Raw genomic sequence first — 26,623 nt, forward strand, 5'->3', positions numbered from 1 at the left:
GTCCACACTTAGACCATGAAACACGTAAATGTCCAAACAGCCTTATGATAAAAATTAAAGATAAAAACAGAATTACAAGTGAAAGTGAACATGCTCTGTATAGATCTGTGGGTATACTGTATACTTAACCCCTTTACCCCCGAGCGTGGTTTGCACGTTAATGACCAGGCCAATTATTACAATTCTGACCACTGTCACTTTATGAGGTAATAACGCTGGAACGCTTCAACGGATCCCACTGATTCTGAGATTGTTTCATGACATATTGTACTTCATGATAGTGGTAAAATTTCTTCAATATCACTTGCATTTATTTGTGAAAAAACAGAAATTTGGCAAAAATTTGGAAAATTTCGCAATTTTCAAACTTTGAATTTTCATGCCCTTAAATCAGAGGCATATGTCCCACAAAATAGTTAATAAATAACATTTACCACATGTCTATTTTACATTAGCACAATTTTGTAACCAAAATTTTTTTGGATTAAAAAGTTATAAGGGTCAAAAGTTGACCAGCAATTTCTCATTTTTCCAACAAAATTTACAAAACGATTTTTTTAGAGACCACATCACATTTGAAGTCACTTTGAGGGGCCTTTATGATAGAAAATACCCAAAAGTGACACCATTCTAAAAACAGCACCCCTCAAGGTCCTCAAAACCACATTCAAGAAGTTTATTCACCCTTCAGGTGCTTCACAGGAATTTTTGGAAAGTGGAAGAAAAAAATTAACATTTAACTTTTTTCACAAAAATGTTACTTTAGACCCCAATTTTTTTATTTTTGCAAGGGTTTGGAAAGGAAGGAGTGCAATTTGACTCTTTGAATGTAAAATTTGCTAATTAGTGGACTCCATGCCGCGTTTGGAGAGCCCCTGATGTGCCTAAACAGTGGAAACCCCCCACAAGTGACACCATTTTGGAAACTAGACCCCTCAGTGAACTTATCTAGATGTGTGGTGAGCACCCTGAACCCCCAGGTGCTTCACAAAATCTAACTTTTTCCTATAAAAATTATATTTTAGCCCCAATTTTTTTATTTTCACAACGGTAAGAAAAGAAAACGAACCCCAAAAACTTTTGGGCAATTTCTTCTGAGTACGCCAATACCCCATATGTAGGGAAAATACACTGTTTGGGCGCACGGCAGGGTTCAGAAAGGATGGAGCACTGCGTGACTTTTTGAATGCAGAATTGGCTGGAATTGAGCGCGGACACCATGTCACGTTTGGAGAGCCCCTGATGTGCCTAAACAGTGGAAACCCCCCACAAGTGACCCCATTTTGGAAACTAGACCCTTCAAGGATTTTAACAAGGGGTATAGTGAAAATTTTGAACCCAGAGGTACGACACAGAAATTGATAACATTAGGTAATCATATTGAATAAGTTGTCATTAGTCTTGAGCGCAAGTGCTCACTACTTGGGTTTGCATCGGGTACTCGGATATGAATCATGTATCACGGGTGCTCGATTTACATGCTCGAGTCCCCGCCCGCATGTTTCACGGTTATTAGACACCCAAAAAAAAACATGTGAGGATCGCTTGTGCATGGAAGGCAATCCCTGCAAGGTTTTTTTGGCCGTGAAGAATATGGGGCGGAGACTCGAGCATGTCACTCAAGCACCCACGATACTCGGTGAATACCCAAGCACCCGATGCAAACTCAAGTAGCGAGCACTTGCGCTCACCACTAGTCCCCATATCGTCATCATTTTTTTTCTTTACTTTTGAAAAAATCCCAACCCCAACACAACCCTAGCACAACCCTAATCCTAGCACAACCCTAACACTAGCACAACCCTAACTCTAACCCTAGCACAACCCTAACCCCAGCACAACCCTAACTCTAGCACAACCCTATCCCTACCACAACACTATCCCTAGCACAACCCTAACCCTAGCACAACACGAACCCTAGCACAACCCTAACCCTAGCACAACCCTAACCCTAGCACAACCCTAACCCTAGAATTTATTTTTTACGCCTTTCCTCGTGTGGTATAAGTGATTAGACGACTTTATTCTTCGGGTCGGTGCGATTACAGCGATGCCAGATTTATATTGGGTTTTTATGATTGACAGCTGTCGCACGCTAAAAGACACTTTTTTTTCCATATTTTGGCCGACAGAGCCATGTGACGGCTTGTTTTTGCCTAGTTGCAGACCCCTTGGGCCAAGCCCTATAGGTATATATTACCGTAGCATCATAGTGCAGTGGTATATTCATTTATGCTTATATCTAGTTTTTATTTCACCATATCAGGGGTGTTGTCGTCATTTGCTGCTTTGATGCTTTTTTTGGGTCATGACACACTAGCTAGCGCGGGTGTTTTTTAGCTCTAATATCTTATGTATAGGGTTATATTTTGGAATGTAGAGGATGGGACCATTGTTTCTTTGCTTTGCCTGTCCATGCATGGGATATTTTGGAAAGATCTTCCGGGATAGAGGGGATGAGTAGGACGTGCCCTCTACACCATGCCATGTGGGTTACAACCTTAATGAGTACTTCTATGCATTGTTACTCCTTTTATTATCACATAGCTGTCCAACAAGAATTTGTGCATTTATTTTACTGTACTGCTAGGATCAGCACATTTTTTGTACTGCTTTCCGATTAAAAAAATAAATAAATATGTATGTCATGAAAGTCATATAACAGGAATTGCTGTGGGACTTACACATTGTCATATTGGGCCAGCTGTCTACTTGTGTTGTGGTTATGTTGGCAGATATGAGTGCAGTCTATGGGGTTGCCATTTTCTACCTCTTATTTGGGCACTTGCAAGACATTCCGTCCTTTGATTTATGTAACATTATGTCCCTTCATGAATGGGCATGGCACACCTTACCATGCATACATACCTTGGAATTCTCCTATTAACCTTTTAATATACCTATCTGATGATGACCCTTCCTACTGATCTATTGTTATGGAGAAGTGCACGGGCTGACATACAGGGGGACATTCATTATAGCATTCATGCAATTTTTGGGCATAAATAAAGTTACAAATTATGGTGCATGCCCTTTTGGACTATTGAGAGCTATTTGACCTGGAAGCTTGACCAGTGCATACTCCTGCACCACACCCAGACCACAGACTGTCTCCCCTGGATGTCTCCCACAATCCTTATCTCTAATACATAAGTGGTCTGCTGAATTGACACTTTTTCTATTTTTTTCTGAACTGGCACAGTCATTATAGTAAGTGCTAATATGAACAGACTACCATATAAAGAGAAGTCAGAAGACAGACAGTGTCCAAGATATAAGATCACTTAACGCCAAATCCTTCATACAGAAAATGCACGATTGTACACCAGAACAAGAGTGTTAAGGTTTTTTTTTATAGTGCTAATGACTTTTGACCTCTGCAAAGAACTATTTGTAAAATCCCACAAGTTTGCAGAAGCATTTAATGTGTGTCATTACGATTTATCAGTCACAGTAGGATATTTGCACAGTAGACCAATTTGTGTATTCAGTGGTGACCACAAATGTGTAACAAGTCGACACTTATTTGGTTATCTATTTGAATAGTAATTCCTTTTAGTTCAGATTTGCCAAGTCTGCAATCTGCATAGACGCAGATTTGTCCACTTTAGAGTAGGACTGACAAACATTTTTGTCAGAATGTGCCCAAATCCTCAATATTTTATCTGGTGAAAATTTGCCTGAATGACATCGTACCAATAAGGCTGGTATTACAAGGTGAGAATAAATTAGGCAAATCGCTGTGCGTTTCCAATTTCAAAAAAAAATCCTTCACAGTTGTTATAGCAGCTTACTATCATTTTCTTTCTCTATGCAGACTAGGACATAACATAAAATGATAACATTAAAAACAGGAATTTTTCATCTTATAGTTTACTGCTAATGCCTAGGTTGTCAACCATCTCTGCAGTCTATAAGAGGCGGTTAGTTTCCTGGCAAGAAGCGCAGCACTTACAAGCTCTGTGCTATAGAGCTTGCAAGCGCTGCTCTGAAGCTGGCTAAATTTCTGGATCCAGTCAGCTTCAGTCCCACTGTACTTCTCCGATGTTGTAAAGGCAAAACTACCTGCTGCTTGCAACATCAGAGAGTGCTCAATTTGGGTCAGTGATGTAACTATACCGACAATCATAGAATCATAAAATGGTAGAGTTGGAAGGGACCTCCTGGGTCATCTGGTCCAACCCCCTGCTCAAAGCAGGATTCACTAAACCATCTCAGACAGATGTCTGTCCAGCCTCTGTTTGAAGACGTCCATTGAAGGGGAACTCACCACCTCTCGTGGCAGCCTGTTCCACTCATTAATCACCCTAACTGTCAAAAAGTTTTTTCTAATATCTAATCTGTGTCTCCTCCCATTTAGTTTCATCCCATTGCTTCTAGTCTTTCCTTGTGCAAATGAGAATAAAGATGATCCTTCTACAATGTGACAGCCCTTGACATATTTGTATACAGCTATTAAGTCTCCTCTCAGTCTTCTTTTTTGCAAGCTAAACATTCCCAAATCCTGCAACCGTTCCTCATAGGACATGGTTTGCAGACCAGTCACCATTCTGGTCGCTCTTCTCTGAACTTGCTCCAGTTTGTCTATGTCTTTTTTAAAATGTGGTGCCCAAAACTGTACACAGTATTCCAGATGAGGTCTGACCAAAGAGGAGTAAAGACCGATAATGACTTCACGTGATCTAGACTGTATGCTTCTGTTAATACATCCCAGAATTGTATTTGCCTTTTTTGCTGCTGCATCACACTGTTGACTCATGTTCAGTCTATGATCTATTAGATCTAAGTCTTTTTCACATGTACTGTTGCTTAGCTCTATTCCTCCCATTCTGTATATGCTTTTTTCATTTTTATTGCCCAGATGTAGTACTTTGCATTTTTCCCTGTTAAAAACCATTCTGTTGGTTGCTGCCCACTGCTCCAGTTTATGTAGGTCTTTTTGAATCCTCTCTCTCTCTTCTCTAGTATTAGCTATCCCTCCTAGCTTTGTGTCATCAGCAAATTTAATCAGTTTACCTTCAATTCCTTCATCTAAATCATTGATAAAGATGTTGAACAATACAGGTCTCAATCTGTTATTCATTCATGAGTGCACCGCCCACAGCCAGCAGGGAGGCAGGAGAGATGTGTGAGACGGAAGATTTATGTTGAGAAAACTCCTTTAAAGGGAACCTGTCACAAAAAAAACACTATTAACCTGCATATATGTGATTAATCTGCAGGTTAATAGCGTTATTAACCTGCCCGGAGCCTGCACTTAGCTGAATGCTGCCGGGAGAAAATGACCTTTATTTACCCCGGCAGTGTTCCTGTATCAGTTACAGGGTTGGCGCCTGTGTAACAGTAGTGGACTGTACTGTCAAACTTCTGTGAAATCAAACTGTCCACTTAGGAAGCAACACTGATTGACAATCAATTTCACATGCTGTTGTGCAAATGGAATAGACAATAGATGGAAATTATTGGCAATTATCAAGACACCCTTAATAAAGAAGTGGTTCTGCAGGTGGGGACCACAGACCACATCTCAGTACCAATGCTTTCTGGCTGATGTTTTGGTCACTTTTGAATGTTGGTTGTGCTTTCACACTCGTGGTAGCATGAGACGGACTATACAACCCACAGAAGGTGCTCAGGTAGTGCAGCTCATCCAGGATGGCACATCAATGCGAGCTGTGGCAAGAAGGTTGGCTGTGTCTGTCAGCGTAGTGTCCAGAGGCTGGAGGTGCTACCAGGAGACAGGCCAGTACACCAGCAAACGTGGAGGCGGCCATAGGAGGGCAACAACCCAGCAGCAGGACTGCTACCTCTGCCTTTGTGCAAGGAGGAACAGGAGGAGCACTGCCAGAGCCCTGCAAAATGACCTGCAGCAGGCCACAAATGTGCACGTGTCTGCACAAACGGTTAGAAACCGACTCCATGAGGGTGGTATGAGGGCCCGACGTCCACAGACAGGGGTTGTCCTCACAGCCCAACACCGTGCAAGACGATTGGCATTTGCTACAGAACACCAGGATTGGCAAAGTCGCCACTGGCGCCCTGTGCTCTTCACAGATGAAAGCAGGTTCACACTGAGCACATGTAACAGACGTGACAGAGTCTGGAGATGCCATGGAGAGCGATCTGCTGCCTGCACATCCTTCAGCATGACCGGTTTGGCTGTGGGTCAGTAATGGTGTGAGGTGGCATTTCTTTGGAGGGCTGCACAGCCCTCCATGTGCTCGCCAGAGGTAGCCTGACTGCCATTAGGTACCGAGATGAGATCCTCAGACCCCTTGTGAGACCATATGCTGGTGCGGTTGGCCCTGGGTTCCTCCTAATGCAGGACAATGCCAGACCTCATGTGGCTGGAGTGTGTCAGCAGTTCCCGCAAGATGAAGGCATTGAAGCTATGGACTGGCCCGCCTGTTCCCCAGACCTGAATCCGATTGAGCACATCTGGGACATCATGTCTCGCTCCATCCACCAACATCACGTTGCACCACAGACTGTCCAGGAGTTGGCGGATGCTTTAGTCCAGGACTGGGAGGAGATCCCACAGGAGACCATCAGCAACCTCATCAGGAGCATGCCCAAGGGTTGTAGGGAGGTCATACAGGCACGTGGAGGTCACACACAATACTGAGCCTCATTTTGACTTATTTTAAGGACATTACATCAAAGTTGGATCAGCCTGTAGTGTGTTTTTCCACTTTAATTTTGGGGGTGACTCCAACTCCAGGCCTCCATTGGTTAATAAATTTGATTTCCATTGATGGTTTTTGTGTGATTTTGTTGCCAGCACATTCAACTTTGTACAGAACAAAGTATTCAATGAGAATATTTCATTCATTCAGATCTAGGATGTGTTATTTGAGTGTTCTCTTTATTTTTTTGAGCGATGTATATTGCTGTGAGGGTGATCTGACCAGTTGTATATTATAGGGACAGACATGTTTAAAATTGGGAATAGCCCATAGTGGGAGAGACAAGTCCTAGTAAAAGGGGACTGCTTCCTGTTAGATGGTTAGCTAGAGAAGTACAGTAATCAAGGGTAAGTTCAAGTTCAGTGGGCTGCTGGTGTCAGTAAGAATCTATAATTCAGGTTGTGGGAGGCCTTACTGGAATCCCTTTCCTGCAACGTCTGGAGCTCAAGGCTCGATACAGGTTCTACGAAGAATGTCTTATCCTCTGGCGTACAGAGGAAGATGGACGTAGAACTTTGTGAAGGGAAGGTAGCGGATCCTTGGTCTACTGCAGAACTGGACGGGAAATCCCTGGGGTTTACGGAAACAGTAATTGTGGGGATAGTCCAGGAGGAACAGATAGTAATGCTGAGAATGTACTGTATTAAAGAAACAAAGAATAAGAAGTATTGCGCCCAATACAATCTGATGAACTTGAACTGTCCAGTAAACTTTTGTTTGTTGAAATTAACTGGGTGTCTCCTGAGTTATGTGTGGCGGCTCCTGAGGATGGAGGCCTGGAGACAGTGGAGGCCTGCGGCCTGCAAGTGAGAGTGATACACCCCACACCTAACGGCACACTGGGACTGGAACACAATTTTTCCGTAAAGTGACAGGACAGTATGGAGCAGCAGCTCGTCCACAGCTGCCGCCCTCGGTCACTTTACACTGGCATGGGTTCAGTCACCGCTCTGAATATAGAGATCGGCTGCTGTAACTGCGCCCCGCACTGACTGACACTAGCTCTGCACTGGGGACATACACATTTGATAAATCATGCCACAATGCGAGATCAGAGGTATAGTAAAGGCCAATTCAATGCAATGTGCATATTTTGCATCAAACCAGGAGTAGTTTCCATATACATTACATACCAGGTTAATTTATATACATTAAGCTGGCAGTTTCTTTGTGTAATGGCAGGTATGTTTATGTTTGACCTCATATACATGGGCCTACGTTATATAAACCCTGAAGGAAAGTGACAAATTGACTTAGCTGGCACGTTGGCCTCATGTTATCCTTTTATTTAAAGTGGGTGATTTTATTTAACATAGAGTAAGAAAAACAAGACTTCTGAGACTGATGTGAACAAAGCAGAAGACGAGGGTTCGTCAAATTACGTCAATGGCCGAGTCATGTTCTGGAACGCCCACTGTAAGAAGCAATCAAATGAACTCTGTCAGAAAAGAGAAATGGGCAGGTGAGGGCACAAGCACAGTACAAAACCAAGATCCTTATCTATCAACAGCTTCCATAATGATTGTAAGATTCATTGATACTATTACCCTATGAAATGTGGCTCCATCCAGCCAAACCAGAGACCCATCTATAGACTGCACTGTTTCTGGGTTTTTGCCCCTCACTCGAACAGATCATGGTTGACTGAATTAGATGAATTAGACACAACTCCTCAAGGGTATCGGCTCTCATTAAAAAGACTTTACTATTTATGAAGACTAATTTTCAAGGCAATGCTCTATTGGAAAAAAAAATATTCAAAGTACCACATAGTACCCTGCACTGATGAGGGGCAAAAACCTCCAAACAATGTTGTCTACAGATACGTCTCTTGTTTGGCTGGTATATGCTTCTTTGCATTTTTTTTCCACAGTGCATTGCTTTGAAAATGGGGCCTCTATACATAGTTGGGTCTCCTCATTAAGAGTCAATGCTTCACCTTGTACTGCAACTAAAGCATCTTGTTTAGCCAATTAGTACCCTACTCTGTACTGAAGAGGGGCAAAACCCCCAAAACACTGCTCTATTTATACAGCTTGTTCTCTGGGTTGATTGGTATAAGCTATTTTGCACAATCTTCTTTCCCCATGTAGCACTGCCTTCAAAATAGGTCTCCATAATTGGATTTCTTCAACGCGAGCTGATAGTATTATACTAGAACACAGACACAGACCCAAGAAAGTGTGAAAACGGTGTATATTACATCACAGTGACCAATTCACTCAAAAATGATCTCCCGTAAATGAAAGCTATATGTAAGAGCCACATTATCGACATAAAGTTCCGTATTCCTATTCCTATATTTTATATGCTGGAAATATATAGCACTGCTGATTGATGTGTACTATTGGATTCCACTCTGTTCGACGGAATATGTAGAAGCTCTTGGCACTCCAAGTAATAGATTTGTATGAATGCTTTATGTTATTGTAAGGCAACCCACATGCACAATATATACAGTCATTCATCAGACACAGATTGCAGAATAGATAAAGGATAGTGATGAGCGAGTATGTTCTGTTAACCCTTTCGGTGCTCGCCGAGTATCTTCAGTGTGCTCGGATGTTATGTTTGAGTCGAGCTGTGCACATGATTTGCGACTCTTTGACAGCTTTAATACATGTGAGGAATGCCTAAGAAACAAGCATTCCTCACATGTATTAAAGCTGTCAAACAGTCGCAAATCATGCACACGGCACGACTCAAATATAACCCCCGAGCACACTGAAGATACTCAAGAAACACCCAAGCATACTCGTAAATCTCAAGTAACGAGCATGCTCGCTCATCACTAATAAAGGATGATGAGAAATAGAGCTATGGAGTCGCGTCAAATGTCACCACGTGGAAGGCGCTCAAGTATTGTGCATATGGGTTGTCTTATAATGAAGTAATCACTCTATTATTTGGAGTGACAAGTATTTGTATATATACAGCAGAAAAAAATATTGCTTCGTCTACGTAGTAGGGGCGATCAGGGATGAGACTGAGCTCACAGTTATGAGTCCGCTGTGTTCTTGAAGAAAATGCTGCCCCCACAGCGGTCCATGCTAATGCATATAGAAGTATACACGCTGCCTGTCACTGTATGTAGCATCACCCTCCAGAATTTATAACAAACTGAACCTATTGATAAGACTTATGTAAAAGATTGTCAGTGTATATAGCTACTCCTTACATCTTTAATGCCTTACTGTCGGAGCCAATTTTCGTTTTTTGCACTTTTGGCTTTTTTGTCCTTTTCTTCCAAAAGCAATAACTTGTATATTTTTCCATTGATGTAACCGCATAAGGGTTTGTTTTGTTGAGGGACAAGTTTTAAGTTTTAATTATTACCATTCATTTTACCATATACTGTAATAGAAAACGTGAAAATTTCAAAGTGGGGTAAAATGTTTTAAAAAATGCAATTCCATCAAAGTTTTGAGGTTTTGTTAATTCACTGTTGATTGTGTGATAAAAATGAATGTGTTTCTTCAGGCCATATCAAAATTGTATACTGTAGTGTTTTTTTCTATTTTAATGGTTTAAAAAAATGATGTAAAAAAATAAGGTTAATTTCACTAGTTTCTGAAAATCATAACTTTTTTATTTTTCCAGATGGAGTTGTATTATTGTATTAGCACTTGTTGTTTTGCAAGGTGAGCTGTAGTTTGGTTGGTACCATTTTGGGGCACATGCATCATTTTGATTAGTTTTCATTGTTTTTTTTGGTGGTGTGACTGAAAAATGATTACAATGTTGATTATATGGGTTAGTTAATTTTATATTTTGATAGATGCATTCATTATATTTGAGGGGAAATCAAATATGAAAACTTTGCTCCTTTTAGATTGGTAAAAGGGCAGTGATTTAAATGTTTATGTTATATGTACAGTGCCTTGAAAAAGCATTCATATTCCATGAATGTTTACACATTTTTTTCACGTTACACCCACAAACTTAAATGTATTTTATTGGGATTTTATGTGATATACCAACACAAAGTAGCAAGTATTTGTAAAGTGTAAATGAATTGATAAACAGTTTTTTAAACTATTTTAAAAATATAAATCTGAAAATTGTGACATGCTTTTATATTCAGTTCCCTGTAGTCTGATACCCCTATATAAAATTCTGGTTAACCAATTTCCTCCAGAAGTCACATAATTAGTATATTGAGTCCACCTGAATGTAATTTATTCTCAGTACAACTACAGCTGTTCTGTGAAGGGCTCAGAGGTTTAGTGAGAACATTAGGGATGAAACAGCATAATGAAACACCAAGGAACACACCAGACAGGTCAAGGATAAAGTTGTGGAGAAGAGTAAAGCAGAGTTAGGTTATAAAGAAATAGCTCAAGCTCTGAACATCTCATGGGGAACAGTTCAATCCACCATCCAGAAATGGGAGGAGTATGGCAAAACTGAAAACCTAACAAGATATGGGCGTCTACCTAAACTGACATCCCAAGCAAGGAGAGCACTAATTAGAGAAGCATCTAAGAGACCCATGGTCACTCTGGAGGAGCTGCAGTGATCCACAGCTCAGGTGGGAGAATCTGTCCACAGAACAACTATCAATCATATACTCCACAAATTTGGCCTTTATGGAAGAATGGTAAGAAGAAAGACATTTTTTTAAAGCAAGCCATTCCCATTTGCAGTTTGCAAATAACCAAGTAGGGGACATAGCTAGCATGTGGAAGAAGGTGCTCTGATCAGGCGAGACCAATGTAGAACTTTTTGGGCTAAATGCAAAACGGTATGTGTGGGAAAAATTAACACTGCACATCACCTTGAAAACACCATCCCCAAAGTGAAACATGTTGGTGACAGTATTATGTTGTGGGGATGCTTTTATTCAGGAGGGACAGAGAAGCTGGTCATAGGTGATGGGAAGATAGATGGATCTAAATACAGGGCAATCCTGGAGAAAAACCTGTTAGAGGCTGCACAGGTTCACCTTCCAGCCGGTCAACGATCCTAAACATACTGCCAGAGCTTCAATAGAATGGTTTGATCAAAGCATATTCATGTCTCTGAATGGCCCAGTCACAGTCCAGACCTAAATCTTATTGAGAATCTGTGGCAAGACTTGAAAATTGCAATTCACAGACACCTCCATCCAATCTCACTGAGCTAGAGCTAGTTTGCAAAGGAGAATGGCCAAAAATTTCAGCCTCTAGATGTGCAAAGCTGGTAGAGACATACTCTAAAAGACTTGCAGCAGTAATTGCAGTGAAAGGTGGTCCTACACAGTATTGAGCCAAAACGGGCTGAATATAAATGCACGTCACAATTTCCAGATTGATATTTTAAAAATATTTAGAAAACTATGTATCATTTGCTTTACACTTCACAAATACTTGTTACTTTGTGTTGGCATATCATATAAAACACATTTAAGTTTTTGCGTGTAACATAAAAAAGTTCACGGGGTATGAATACATTTTCAAGGCACTGTATATATCTGCTTTTTTTGAACTTTTAATAACATTTTATCTATTTTTTAGTCCCCACTCCACTGGGGGAAAATTGACCTGTGGTCAAAGTATATACAGTAATAATTGTACTATTTACTTGTTCTCTTTACAGCAATACCCTAGTATTGCAGTAAAGAGTGAAGTCCGCTCTATACACTCACAACCGATGTGTGACGTACATGAACATCACATGTCTGGAAAGCCAAGTTACAAAGGCAAACTTCCTGCCCATCCAGCGTCGATCAACAATATATAAAATAGCGTTCCGCTTGTTTGAAGGCCTGTTTACAAGATGCAAACTATAATGTAATTTGTAGTTTTCAGCACATCCCATGTTTGCATGGGGGTGTGTGTGCTGTAGACAACAATGATTCTTAAGACCCCCATACATAATAGACTAATTTTGTCTAAACCCGCCAAGATTGACGTGTTTGGCCGACAGTCTAATGCGTCTGAAGGCCCCCAATAGATGTCGGCAAGAAAGGATCCGACAGGTACTATTTTGGGTAGCTGATCCTTTTGTTCTCCCTGAGATAAGCTGCTGCCAGAGATGTCTGGCAGCGGCTCTCTCATAGAGAACAAAGGAGTGCTAGGCCAAGCAAACGCTCCTGTGTGTGTCAGGTGAATGTGTCTGATTTGAGCGACATGGCTGCCGTCCGAGCAATGGTCGACCCATCGTAAGGAGGCAATTAAGGGGTTGACCGATCTTAGGCTACAAGTCTGCAGTCACTCTATATGTGCGCTGTGAGGATTCTCCAGTGCCAGCGCCAAGAGTGGCGGGCGCATGACTGCAAGTATGTGATTTGCATACATGTAGTCACGTGTCGACTAGATTTGCGTGGCCTCGCTCAATGAAAGTGTCTTGAGCAAGGGCGGACAAGTCTAGTAGGAATGTGGCTGGAATAAACGCCTGTGCGCACGCAGTGCGCACGATGTGAGGAAAGGTTCACTAGTCTGCAGTCACATCGAATGACTGCAGACTTGTAGCCTAAGGCCGGACAACCCCTTTAAGCCTAAATAAGAGTTTTCACATTCGTTGGCTAATTGCTCCTGTTTTTACACAGGCCAATGACCAGCTGATTATATCCCATATAAAAAGTCCTTAAAGGGTTATTCACATCTCAGTCATTCTTAATTTTTTTCTCGCTATTTGTGACTTTATAGCTTCTCTATAGATAGTGCTGCCAATTCCTCTAAGAACAAGGCTTATTTCAGGGGAGGAACGATATCCACCTCCATCCATGAACAAAGTGACTCTGTACATGAGGCTGATGTGTATGTGACTGGACCTATACAGGGAATAAGCCGGATTCACATAGCTGAAATATTTTACTATAGTGAGGTACAAAGGTCTATTACTGCAGTCACATAACCCTTTTATAAGAGTAGTGGTATTTTCAGATCAACACAGGAAAAGGCAAACCTTGTGGTCAGCGACATGGCTATAACTAGCATCCAGTTATAGCCTGTTCATACTACATATAAATACTGTACACATTCAGTATATAATGCTGCTAGTTCTATGAATACTGAGGTATATAATAACACAGCACCATGATATTTACCTCAGTAATGAGACATTCCAGTTCATGTCGACTCAATGTCAGGTTGCTGCCAATAATTTCAGTCGCACCCTGAAAATAAATGAATAACAATAAAAATAATTATATAGTAAATAGAAAGTAATATACACTGTGTTCCAAATTATTATGCAAATAATATGTTCTCAGATTTTCCCAAATTACCTATATGAATTGCAGTCACTGTAATTTTCCAGTCAAATAACTATTAGAGTACAATTGAAAGGTTTTTGTACAAACTGCCTATGATAACAGTATATTTTTAAAAAAATAAAATACTCAAACTGCACTCAAAATGCATGTTCCAAATTATTATGCACAGCAGAGTTTTCAACCTTTTCATTTTAATAAAGAACAAAAAAATGGTCATTTTTGCAATTATAAGCATTAGCAGGTTATTACAAACTGAAATCAAACAGTTTTCACCTCAGAGAGATTGTCGGCCCCTTTAGGATCCCTGAAGGGGTAGAGATGAACTCCATAATGTATGTTGAGTTTCTCAAACAGAACTTCCTGCCATGGTTCAAGAAGAAGAACCGTGCATTCCGCAGCAATATAATTTTCATGCATGATAATGCACCGTCTCATGCTGCACATAACACATCTGCATCTCTGGCTGCTATGGGCATAAAAGGGGACAAACTTATGGTGTGGCCCCCATGCTCCCCTGATCTCAACCCCATTGAGAACCTCTGGAGCATCATCAAAAGGAGTGTCTATGATGGCGGGAGGCAGTTCACATCGCAGAGCAGAGCGAAACCGCAGGTGCAGTGAACAAGCAGAGCAGAGAGAAACCGCAGGTGCGGTGAACAAGCAGAGCAGAGCAAAACCGCAGGTGCGGTGAACAAGCAGAGCAGAGCGAAACCGCAGGTGCGGTGAACAAGCTGAGCAGAGCGAAACTGCAGGTGCGGTGAACAAGCAGGGCAGAGCGAAACCGCAGGTGCAGTGAACAAGCAGGGCAGAGCGAAACCACAGGTGCGGTGAACAAGCAGAGCAGAGCGAAGCGAAACCGCAGGTGCAGTGAACAAACAGAGCAGAGTGAAACCGCAGATGCGGTGGACAAGCAGAGCAGAGAGAAACCGCAGATGCGGTGGACAAGCAGAGCAGAATAGAGCAGAAGGTGCAGGCAGACAGGACAGGGCTCTGTTCACATGGAACAGACTGGAAAATACAGGAAGAAAGTTAGAACACAGGAGGCAGGGAAACGGGACAAGCAGAACCAGATACACACAAGGTACTTACTATGAAGTAGCGAGTGGACACAAAACTCACAAACAGAAGTATAGAGACAACGAGTTGGAGTTAGGTGCAGGTTCAGACACTGCAGGAAAAGGGAAGGTTCGGACATAGAGACAAACAGGTAACGGGCTAGGACACAGTTCACACGAGCCTGGGAACTCAGCCCCCAGGGTGGCGGAAACAGACTAGAAGTCACAGATACAGGCAACAGGCCTGGGAATAAGGCCCCCAGGGTGGCGGAACAGACTAGAAGTCACAGATACAGGTAACAGGCCTGGGTATACAGCCCCCAGGTTGACAGAAACAGACAAGATACAGGACAGGACCTGGCAACTCAGTTGCACAAAACACACTGTAAGAAAGTGTTGCTCAGGCACCTCCTACTGGGTGGAGGGGGTTTAAGTATCCAGTGACTCACAGCAATAGGCTGAGGAGGCATTAGGACTGTGCACACAGTAACTATAAGAATCAGGCAGTAACCGCGCCACCGCCCTAAGCAATCAGACAAGAGACACAGCAGGTACGGGAGCAAAGTGTGCAGCCTGGACTGATAGGTAAGATGGCAGTCTTGCATGGTGGGAGGTGGTAAGCCATGCCAGCACGCCGCCAGGGATGTTACAGAACCCCCCCCCCTTTACGCCCCCTCTTCTCCAAGCCTGCAAGGATTTTCTGCAGAGAATTTGGAGGCCGATCCTTCTCTTCAAGAAGATTACCTCTTCTGTCCACTAGAGGGAACGAAACTGATCTCATCATCTTGGTGACTAGGATGCTTCCTCCCATCGAGCCATCCTCAGCAACAGATGAAGTGAGTGAAGTACCAGGAACAGGACACAGGAAAGTCTCTCTCCATTTGTTAATATCGGGTAGCAACCCAAAGGATTCACGGGACAACTGGAGATCCTCCACCGGGTTGGAGGGGTGCAGAGACTCGGAGGTAACCACCGCCTTGACGTACACTTTGCCAAGCTTACCGGATGAAGTGGGCGAAGTACCAGGTACAGGGTGCAGAAAAGTCTCTCTCCATTTGTTATCAGGTAGCACTCCGGAGGATTCAGGAGACAACTGGAAGTCCTCCGCCTGGTTGGAGGGGTACAGAGACTCGGGGGTAACCACCGCCTTGAAGTACACTTTTCCAAGCTTACTGGATGAAGCGGGCGAAGTACCAGGTACAGGTTGCAGAAAAGTCTCTCTCCATTTGTTATCAGGTAGCACCTCGGAGGATTCAGGAGACAACTGGAAGTCCTCCGCCTGGTTGGAGGAGTACAGAGACTAGGGGTAACCACCGCCTTGAAGTACACTTTGCCAAGCTTACTGGATGAAGCGGGTGAAGTACCAGGTACAGGTTGCAGAAAGGTCTCTCTCCATTTGTTATCAGGTAGCACCTCGGAGGATTCAGGAGACAACTGGAAGTCCTCCGCCTGGTTGGAGGGGTGCAGAGACTTGGAGGTAGCCACCACCTTGATGGACTTATTGCCAGATTTATTAGAGATGGAGGATCCTTGCTTAGGGACCAACTTCAGTCTGGTTTCTGAGATGACACATCTGCGAGGCGGGGTGGTACCTGAAGCCAAATCATTGGTACAATCGTCGAGACTGAGTGGGGACAATGCCTCCGCTTCCCTTCCTTCGGAGACTTCAGCGCACAGCGAGTCAGCGACTAGCAGATTTAGTGAAGAAGAAGACACTGCTGACTGTCCTGAAGATATGGGGACTGGACACCCCTTGTACCTCAGCAGTCCCCCAGGAAACACCATGCAGAATCTCCAGACCTGAGCGGGCACTAGATCTCTCGGCTCTGGACGACCTGTGGGTAAACCAGACAGCACCTGGAATGTGAACTTCTTCATGTGCAATGCTCCAATCTGGAGCTTAATTTGTACAGACATATTTTGACTGTTTCTGAGTAGTGTTCGTCCTTCCGCTGACAATGCCCAAACCGGATTCTGGAGTTGTCGGACGGGAATCAGACACCGACTCTTCAAGGCTTTATGCCCGAAACTTCTGGTTAATCCGAGACCTTCACTTGCCACGGAGACAGTCACGGTCATCTGTGGAGAGGAAACACTAACGCCAAGGGCAGCCTCTCCTACAGGCCTAATGTCTTGGGATTCTCCAACCTTCGCTGGACAAAGACCGTCAGGGTGTCCCAAACAACCGCAGCGGGACCGCAATCCGATTTTGTGACTGAGTTCCGGCCTCTGCTTTGCCTGACGAACATGGTTATCTTTCATGGATTCTGTGCGGGTAGTTGCCTCTACAAGCTGGGGAACAGGAGGTCTTTGGGAGGACAGAACCTGGCGTAACTGTTTTCCTCTACGCCTTGCACGTCTGGACTGCCTCTTGAGGTTGGGAAGAGAAGTATCCTGTGGAGCATTGTCATCCTGTGGGGATTCTGTGTGGGCAGCAGCCTCTTCTGGCTGGGGAACTGGTGGGCTACCTACATGTATCACCCATCGGGACTGCTCCAGGATATTGGGAAGGGAAGCTTTAGCAGAAGCTTCAGGGTTAGGGTTATCGAAGACCAATAGAAAGGCCACCAGGAAGGCCTGCAGGTCAGAGACTATAGGATCCCATGCTTCCCATAGGGGGGTGATCCAATTCAAGGCATCACCCGCTAGGTAGGACATCAGAAATGTTACTTTAACCCGATCAGTGGGAAAATAGTGAGCATAGAATTTGTAATGCAGCATGCATTGCTCCATAAATGCACGGCTTTGTTTTGGATCCCCATAGTACCGTGGTGGATCCGCAGGGACGAGTGCTGATAGTTCCATTTGGGCTGGTGCGTAAATCGCCTGGACTTCAGCTTGAGAAAATTTTTTTCCTTGGTGCATGTATTCACCAGACTAGGATTCAAATGTCTCCGAGAGCGAAGGGCAGTGGGGCTCAACGGGGACCATGGCCTGAGCAAACTGTTACGCTCACGACCGGAATGACTGGCGTGAGTGTGGATAGTGGTCCCACTGGGCCACGAATCGAGGAGTGCCTGGAGGGGCATGACTAAGTATCAACTCGGTCCGACCAAGGTCGCACGGCGGCTCAGTCGACTCCGTGAACCAGGGAGGAACCGAGCAGAGGGACCAGGTGCTACTCCAGGTCACACCCCGGTCAAAGCTGTTGACCCACACCAGGGAATGCCGGAATGGGCAGGCACAGCTGGTATGCAGACAGGTGGGTACTGGCAGGCACGGCTGGTATGCAGACAGGCGGTTACTGGCGAGCACGGCTGGTATGCAGACAGGCAGATACTGGCAGGTATGAATCCAAGCTGGATAGGGACCAGTACAGACTGGGATACAGGAACAGAGCCGCGGGTGCGGTGGACTTGCAGAGCAGAACCGCAGGCGCGGAGGACAAGCGGGGAAGAGCAGAGCGAAACCGCAGGTGCGGTGGACAAGCAGAGCAGAGCGAAACCGCAGATGCGGTGAACAAGCAGAGCAGAGCGAAACCGCAGATGGGGTGAACAAGCAGAGCGGAGCGAAACCGCAGGTGCGGTGGACAAGCAGAGCGGAGCGAAACCGCAGGTGCGGTGAACAAGCAGAGCGGAGCAAAACCGCAGGTGCGGTGGACAAGCAGAGCAGAGCGAAACCGCAGGTGCAGTGAACAAGCAGAGCAGAGCGAAACCGCAGGTGCGGTGAACAAGCAGAGCAGAGCGAAATCGCAGGTGCGGTGAACAAGCAGAGCAGAGCGAAACCACAGGTGCGGTGAACTAGCAGAGCAGAGCAAAGCGAAACAGCAGGTGCGGTGAACTAACAGAGCAGAGCAAAACCGCAGATGCGGTGGACAAGCAGAGAAGAGCGAAACCGCAGATGAGGTGGACAAGCAGAGCAGAACAGAGCAGAAGGTGCAGACAGGACAGGGCTCTGTTCACATGGAACAGACTGGAAAATACAGGAAGAAAGTTAGAACACAGGAGGTAGATACGGAGGCAGGGAAATGGGACAAGCAGAACCAAATAGAAACAAGGTACTTACTATGAAGTAGCGAGTGGACACAAAACCCACAAACAGAAGTACAGAAACAATGAGTTGGAGTTAGGTGCAGGTTCAGACACTGCAGGAAAAGGGAAGGTTCGGACATAGAGACAAACAGGTAACGGGCTAGGACACAGTTCAGACAGGAACTGAACCAGGAACAAGATACAGGAACGAGCCTGGGAACTCAGCCCCCAGGGTGGCGGAAACAGACTAGAAGTCACAGATACAGGCAACAGGCCTGAGAATACAGCCCCCAGGGTGGCGGAACAGACTAGAAGTCACAGATACAGGTAACAGGCCTGGGTATACAGCCCCCAGGGTGGCGGAAACAGACAAGATACAGGACAGGACCTGGCAACTCAGTTGCACAGAACACACTGTAAGAAAGTGTTGCTCAGGCACCTCCTACTGGGTGGAGGGGGTTTAAGTATCCAGTGACTCACAGCAATAGGCTGGGGAGGCATTAGGACTGTGCACACAGTAACTATAAGAATCAGGCAGTAACCGCGCCGCCGCCCTAAGCAATCAGACAAGAGACACAGCAGGTACTGGAGCAAAGTGTGCAGCCTGGACTGATAGGTAAGATGGCGGTCTTGCATGGTGGGAGGTGGTAAGCCAAGCCAGCACGCCGCCAGGGATGTTACACTAGTACCATTACCGGAACTTATCGAACTTATCGCTGGTTGATCCCAGAAGCCCAAAAGTGGTACCATATTTTCTATTACGATTTTACCTTCATTTAGAAACCACACATCGCGCCGTTACGGTCTGCTATTCTGGTGATTTTGCGCTACAGCTCCACAGAGGGGTTTTCGGTTACGAAAAAATGAGGATATCGCTCCTCGGCTGACCCTGCCACTAAAAATATAGGTCCCATTATGATCAGAAATATGGAAGTTCAGTTATTCCATATTCCATATCGGTGCCGGCGAGACTAGAGGTTTCCCTTTGAAGCTCACGAAGCAGCCTCAACAGGTACACGCAAACTACTGCAAGCCTGCGTGTAATCACCCCCTGCGTCTGCCAGGGAGAAAGATGCTCACATTTCAATTAGGTTGGTGACCCCTATCTTGCCAGCATTTGTGTACAAGGCCTTACTCATGAGTGTGCTAATTGGGGTTATGTGCTGAGATCCTTATGGAGATAGCTTTTGTACTGACAAGTGGTCGATTGCTAGATCTTGTCTTGGGACAAAGGGTGGAAGGGAGGGGTGTGGGGGCTTCAGGAAAAGAAAGAAAGAATATGTTCAATATTTCTCAATATTTCCCTGACACTGTGCATTATGTTCAATTTTTTTTGTTCTCAGGTGGCCTCCAGGAGGAATGTGCCTGAAAAAGATGCCAGGTGCACATACCCTTACATAGGTTTTCCAATAAAATACTCATGAACTTAGTTAGGTACTCTATGATGCTTACCACACCTTCGCTTGTATGGGCATCACTGCATCTCTTGCACTGTGGTACACCAAGCAAATAACAGGCACAACCCTATTTCAAAGCCAGAAATGGAATGAATCAGCTGCAGCTGTCCTGGTGATGGTACAGCGCAGGAACCACCATGTATCAGACAAATAGTTTAAAGATTAAAATAAAAAATGGGGCGGTATAAGAGCTGCTGAGTAGCGGCCTGTCTGTCATACTCAGCAAGACTTATATCACCCCATGACATTATTGCCAATGCACACGCATGCACTGGCTCCCATCAGTACAACATCCTACTGCGTGTTCTCTGAAATCTGGGACGGTTGCACAATGATACTGCTGGCAGTTGCCATCTTTAAAATCCTGACAGAATGCACTAGATAAAGTATACCTGTTGTAAATAAAGGTATTTAAAAAAAGGCATACTATTTAAATGTGTACTATTTAATTAATTTATTTTTTTACATTTCTCGGGGAACCTCTTTTTTTTTAATCAGATACATTTTTATTAAACATAACAAAACTTGGAACAGATATTACATGACAATACTCGTTTTACAATATTACAGTAAGTTCCCCCCCTTCCCTTACCCTCCCCCATGGAGACCTTTCTTTCTCTTTATTTTATTCCCCCCCTTCTTTCCTTTCCTTTCTTCCTTACTTTACGCCTTTTCTTTCCTTCCCCTACTCCCTTTCCTTCTCTTCCCCTTTTCTTCTTTCCTTCTTCCCTCTCCACTCCGCCATGCAGTTTACCAAGAGTTTTACTCTACAGTAGTATATATAGGTGTACTCTAATTAATCCTATCCAACCATGGCTGCCATAATTTATGGAAGTATTCCTGCTTATTCCTCTTGGCGTAAATACTTTTTTCAAGTTGAATTATATAGTTCGTTTGGGCAATGAATTTGCGTCTGGACGGGGGCTCCTCTCTAATCCAATATTTTGCAATCAATTTTCTGGCAATAAACAATAATCTCGCAATTGCTATTTTGGTCATGTTGTCTGTTTTTATTTCCTCAATGTACCCTAATATACATGTCAGTGGGTCCCTAGGGACAATACACCTATACACCATTCCAATAGGAGAACCTCTTTAAATAGTTTTTGCTAAAGAACGATTAGACCAGGAGACAAAAGCATGACAGATAAGTAGAGTAAGAACATTTCTCTGATAAGATATATTACATAGTTTCCTACTTTCCTTGTACTGCAGATTTATAAAAAAAATAAGCCTTCTTAACCTTTTTATTGTCCAAATGTAATGCAGGTGCCGGAATGCAACGACACAAGGCGAGAACAGTCAGAAATGTTTGTAAACAGTTTTATACAACAGGTATACTGAAACAAGGGATTAGCAACAAGGGTAATGAACAGTGGTTTGAAATATCAGAAAAATACGAAATTTCTCAAAATAAGGCGCAGCCTCTTAAAATAAGGCGCAGTCTCTTAAAGTAAGGCGCAGTCTCTTAAAGTAAGGCGCAGTCTCTTAAAATAAGGCGCAGTCTCTTAAAGTAAGGTGATGCCCTCAAGCATGAGAAGCACCACACAAGTTCTTTAACCGTGAATTTGGCCCTAGCGGGGGTCACCGGTTATTCCCGCTAGGCCGTGAGTCTCTTTCCGGATGAATTCAATTAAATCACGTTGTGCTACTTTAGCCCCAACCGTCCCCCTCCCAACCTGAGTACTTAAACCCAATTGTCCCCGGTACCGTGGGTGAGCAGTGGAAGTGACGGCCCTGCTCACGTATGCAGCTCCTCTCTGCTTGGCTGTTGGGGGCAGTCTCTCGAGCCTTGGATAGGGGGGTCCAGGCCTCGTCTGTCGGCGGCCGACGTCGGGTTCCGCGAACTCACTCAGCACAGCGATCAGGTTCCTAGTATCCTCAGCAGGCACAGCACTCGAGTCACAACTGTGAGGGATCCGGAGCTCTTTTACCGGTGCCCGGCTGGAGCACCTCTCAGGCCTCTGGATTTGGCCTGTCACACGGGGTTTCTCAGGACGCAGGGAGCACGTCTGCTCCTCTCTGCTGCTTGGCGCCAAAGACCCCTCAGGTTTGGCGCGCTGGCCTCTTATCTCTCTGAACTCCTTCCTGGAAGTCACCTGATCGGGTCCAGCCTCTGAATCCCCCCTGCCTGCAACTTCCTTTGTGTATTTTGGTTCCGCTTGACTGTCTCTGGCCAGTCGATGGCAGTCTCGCTCCATCCTTGAAACGTCATGTTGAAGTTCTGTTACAAGCTTTTTAGCTCGTTCTACATTCCTCCCTCCTTTTTGCTCGCCAGTCCTCGGGCGAGTGGACTCCTCGCAGAATTGATGTCTCCTTCCAGGCAGTGCAAGCTCAGACAGGAGTTGGGCACACTCCTGCGTTTTCTGTTGGATTCGAGACCAGATAAACTCTTCCTGAGCATACCGGTTAGGAGGAATTCCGGCATTAGCCCGCTCAGTTCTGCGGGGCTCTTCTTGCGGAGGAGACTCCGGGAGATCCGAGGAATCAACTACTGGGGATTGCAAATCATTTCCTGACTCATTCTGACTTCCACTCGGGAGTGGCACCAACGGTTCTGACGGGCCCAACTGCATTGTGGCCCACCCTTCTTCATCCCCCAAGGTTCCTGTATGTGGCACTTCAGCCAACACGTCTGAGGGCCCAGCCCTGTTACAGACTTCTGCTTCAGAGGAGCAAGGTCGCAACATATTACGGTGCAACACCCTGGATGTCGCGGTGTCATCCCCTTCGGGCCTAACCTCGTAGACGGGGTTGTCTGGGTGAACCTTCTTCACCACCCGATATGGTATTGCCTCCCAACGATGGTCCAGCTTACTCCCAAATCGTTTAGCCCTCACCAGCACTCGGTCTCCTGGCTGAAGCGATCCACCTGTGGTCGGGGGCCGAACTGCATGCTCTACTTCCTGAAACTTCTGAGCAACCAGTCTTCTCACGGTATGGAGTCGACGCTGGTGTTCTCGAATCCAGGTACTTGGGCTACTGCCCGGACCGGGGTCTTCTGAGTCTAGCTCCAGTTCGGTGATTTCTCGGCCACTTCTTCCAAACAGCAACATGTAGGGGGTGTAGCCGGTGGTTGCATGAACTCGATTATTATACACCCACACCAGCTCGGACACGAATTCGGGCCACTTCATCTTTTTGTCCGCTTCCAGTGTTCGCAACATTTGCAACAGGGTTCGGTTAAAGCGCTCGCAAGCCCCGTTCCCTTGCGGGTGGTAGGGCGTTGTCCGGGAACGGTCGATCCCATAGATGCGGTATAGCTCATCCATCACTCGTCCTTGGAAGCAGGCCCCCTGGTCAGAATGTATTCGCTTCGGGCACCCATAAATCCGGATGAAATCTTGACAGATGGCCTTGGCTGCGGCTTCTGCCGTCTGATCTTTAGTGGGCGTCACTACTGCAAACTTGGTGAAGTGATCAGTCATGACTAAACAGTGTCCATAACCGTTGTATGAAGTTCCTACCATCAAGTAGTCAATCATCAAGACTTCCAAGGGGGCAGAAGTTCGGATGGTCTGAATGGGAGCTCTTTGCTCCGGGGGCTTGTTCAACTCACACTGGCGACATGTTCGGCAGACCCCCTCGACTTCTTGTCGCAGTTGAGGCCAATACACCAGCCGTTGCAACCACCGGAAGGTCTTTTCTACTCCGAAGTGAGCACCTCTTCTATGAGCTTCTTGGGCTAGCTGTGTTACTAGTGCTCCTGGAACTACCACTTGCCAGGTAACATCAAACTCTCGAGGCAGCTGGATTCTTCGGCATAGCAAGCCATACTTCAGGAGGAGCCTCTCCCACTGGCCTAGGATTTGTAGGGTAGTTGGAAGTGAAGCGGCTCTGGTTTCCTGGTCGGGTCTCTGCTTAAGGGCGACCCATTCTCTCAACTTTGCTAGCTCCGGGTCGGATTGCTGCAGATGTATCCATTCGTCTCTTGAACGTCCCAGAATCTGAGTGGGCCTCGGCTCCCCTCTGGTCTCTTGGGCGTCGACCACAGCAGCGGCGAACTGGCTGAAATCCGGGATCTCGTCGCCTTCGAGCTCCTCATCTCTGTCCTTCTTCGGCCCCGCCTGAGTGACCCGGGACAGGGCATCTGCATGTGTGTTCAGGGCCTTGGACCGATAGGCGATTTTATACTGGAATTTGGACATCCTTGCGACCCACCGCTGTTCTAACGCGCCCAGTTTGGCGTTCTTCAAGTGGACCAAAGGGTTGTTATCTGTCCGCACTTGCACTTCTGACCCTGACAGGTACTCAGCAAACTTCTCGGTCATGGCCCACACCAGTGCTAGTAGCTCCAGCTTAAACAAACTGTAGTTGTCCGGATTCTTCTCCGTATCTCGGAGTGACCTGCTGGCATACCCGATCACTCGCTCTTTCCCTCCTTGTACTTGAGCCAGCACTGCTCCCAGCCCATGCAAGCTTCCATCAGTGTACAACATGAACGGCTGCGAAAAGTCAGCGTAGGCCAGAATCGGGGCATCTGTTAGCGCCATTTTCAATGCTCGGAATGCCTCTTCTTGTCGTGGGCCCCACTGAATGGGCTGCCGCTTGGCTCCCCCGGCTGTTCCTCTCAGCAATTCATTGAGCGGGTTCGCAATCTTAGCGAAGTCTTTAATGAATCTGCGGTAGTATCCAGCGAGCCCCAGGAATGCCCTTAGTTCCCTTAGATTGGCGGGCGTGGGCCACTTCTGCACGGCAGCTACTTTCTCCGCAGTGGGGTGCACCCCTGCACTGGACACAGTGTGCCCCAGATATTCAATTTCTCGTTTAAAGAGACGACACTTACGAGGCTTAATTTTCAGGCCGTGCCTTTGTAGCCGTTCTAACACTTTTTCCAATCGGCGGAGATGATCCTCAAACGTTGCGGAATAGATAATTATATCGTCCAGATATATTAAAGTGGCTTCAAAGTTGAGGTCCCCCAAGCATCTCTCCATCAGCCGTTGGAAGGTTCCTGGCGCATTTGTTAGTCCGAACGGCATTCGATTGAACTCAAACAGGCCCATAGGGAGAACAAAAGCTGTCTTCGGACGATCCTTCTCAGCTACTGGGACCTGCCAATAGCCACTGGCCAGGTCGAGGGAGGAGAAGAATTTGGCGCTCCCTAGTGCAGATAGAGACTCTTCGATTCGGGGGAGTGGATAGGAGTCCCGTACTGTACAGGCATTCAGCTTCCGATAGTCTACGCAGAATCTCAGGGTACCGTCCTTCTTTCGGACCAGCACGATCGGAGCCGCCCAGGGGCTCTGGCTTTCACGGATCACACCGTTCCGCAACATGTGGGCCAATAGCTCTTTCACCTCCTGGTACATTTGAGGCGGGATCTGCCGATATCTCTCTCGGATGGGAGCAGTATTTCCGGTGGGTATTTCGTGCTGAATGTCCCGAGTGCACCCGAAATCATCTTCATGCTGTGCAAACACTCCCTGATATCGCTGTAGAAGTTGTTCGATCTGCCTCACTTGTCCAGCAGAAAACTCAGTCAGGTTAGCTTCCATTTCTTCCAGGAGGTGGCGTCCAGCCAACGGTTCTCTTCCATGTTCCTGGCTATTGAGGGACACCTCTAGGGTCCATGGTTTTCCTTCCACAGGTGCCAGCCCTATAGCATCAGCTCTAGTAAGGGCCTCCGGCATTACGCACACTCGCGCCACCTCTTGTCGGGGCAACAACTGTAAACTGGTGCCACTTAAATTGATGCAGCGCACGGGTACTCGACCGTGCCGCACGGTGGCCAGAGTTCGAGCAATCAGGAGTCCAGAGGGCGCTTCTTCTCCCTCCATTGGTTCAACTTGAATGTCCACGCCCTCTAAGGACACATGTGCCAGCACCGGCAAAGTGAGTACAGTCTGTCCCACCGGCAGTGTTATTGTGGCTTCGGGCGGTATCGATACCTTACCAAGGTACTGGGAGGTAGTGGGCAACTTTTGAATCTGACTGACCCGCACGAGGTGCTGGAACACTCTCTTGTTAGCTGGGTCTCGAGTGGCGCGGGTCCAGTTGTTTTTGCTACAGCCCTCAGCCAGGAACTGTCCGACTTCTTTCAGCACATTCATGCCCAGGGTTACAATGGGCCCATCGCCTCCGGGCCCGGTGGTCAGTACAATCCCTTTTCGACCGAGGTCCTTTCCACATGCCCGCACAGACATCCATACTACTCCCGCTACTGGGATAGGTAGTTGATTAGCCGCCACCAGTTTGACAGTGGGTTCCCGGCAGGAACGAGCGACTTCAGGAAAGTGACTTTGGAAGTACGTCT

General features: G+C 45.8%; 1 protein-coding gene across 2 annotated transcripts in view; it reads right to left on the reverse strand.

Annotated features, from left to right (window-relative positions):
- AIRE (autoimmune regulator) overlaps positions 1–26,623 on the reverse strand; it is a 121,674-nt gene that overhangs the window by 26,483 nt on the left and 68,568 nt on the right. The window contains exons 12-13 of one of the 2 annotated variants that reach the window (XM_073673033.1): positions 13,717–13,785; positions 8,065–8,124 (exon numbers count right to left, since the gene is read on the reverse strand). In XM_073673033.1, the coding sequence (XP_073529134.1) occupies positions 8,065–8,124; positions 13,717–13,785 (129 nt within the window). Of the gene's footprint in view, positions 1–8,064; positions 8,125–13,716; positions 13,786–26,623 lie in introns of those variants that run through there. The other variant, XR_012318169.1, reaches the window with a different exon arrangement.

This window comes from Phyllobates terribilis, unplaced genomic scaffold, assembly GCF_046119375.1.
Source record: "Phyllobates terribilis strain yellow unplaced genomic scaffold, ASM4611937v1 Scaffold_3__8_contigs__length_932513732, whole genome shotgun sequence".
NCBI lineage: Eukaryota > Metazoa > Chordata > Amphibia > Anura > Dendrobatidae > Phyllobates > Phyllobates terribilis.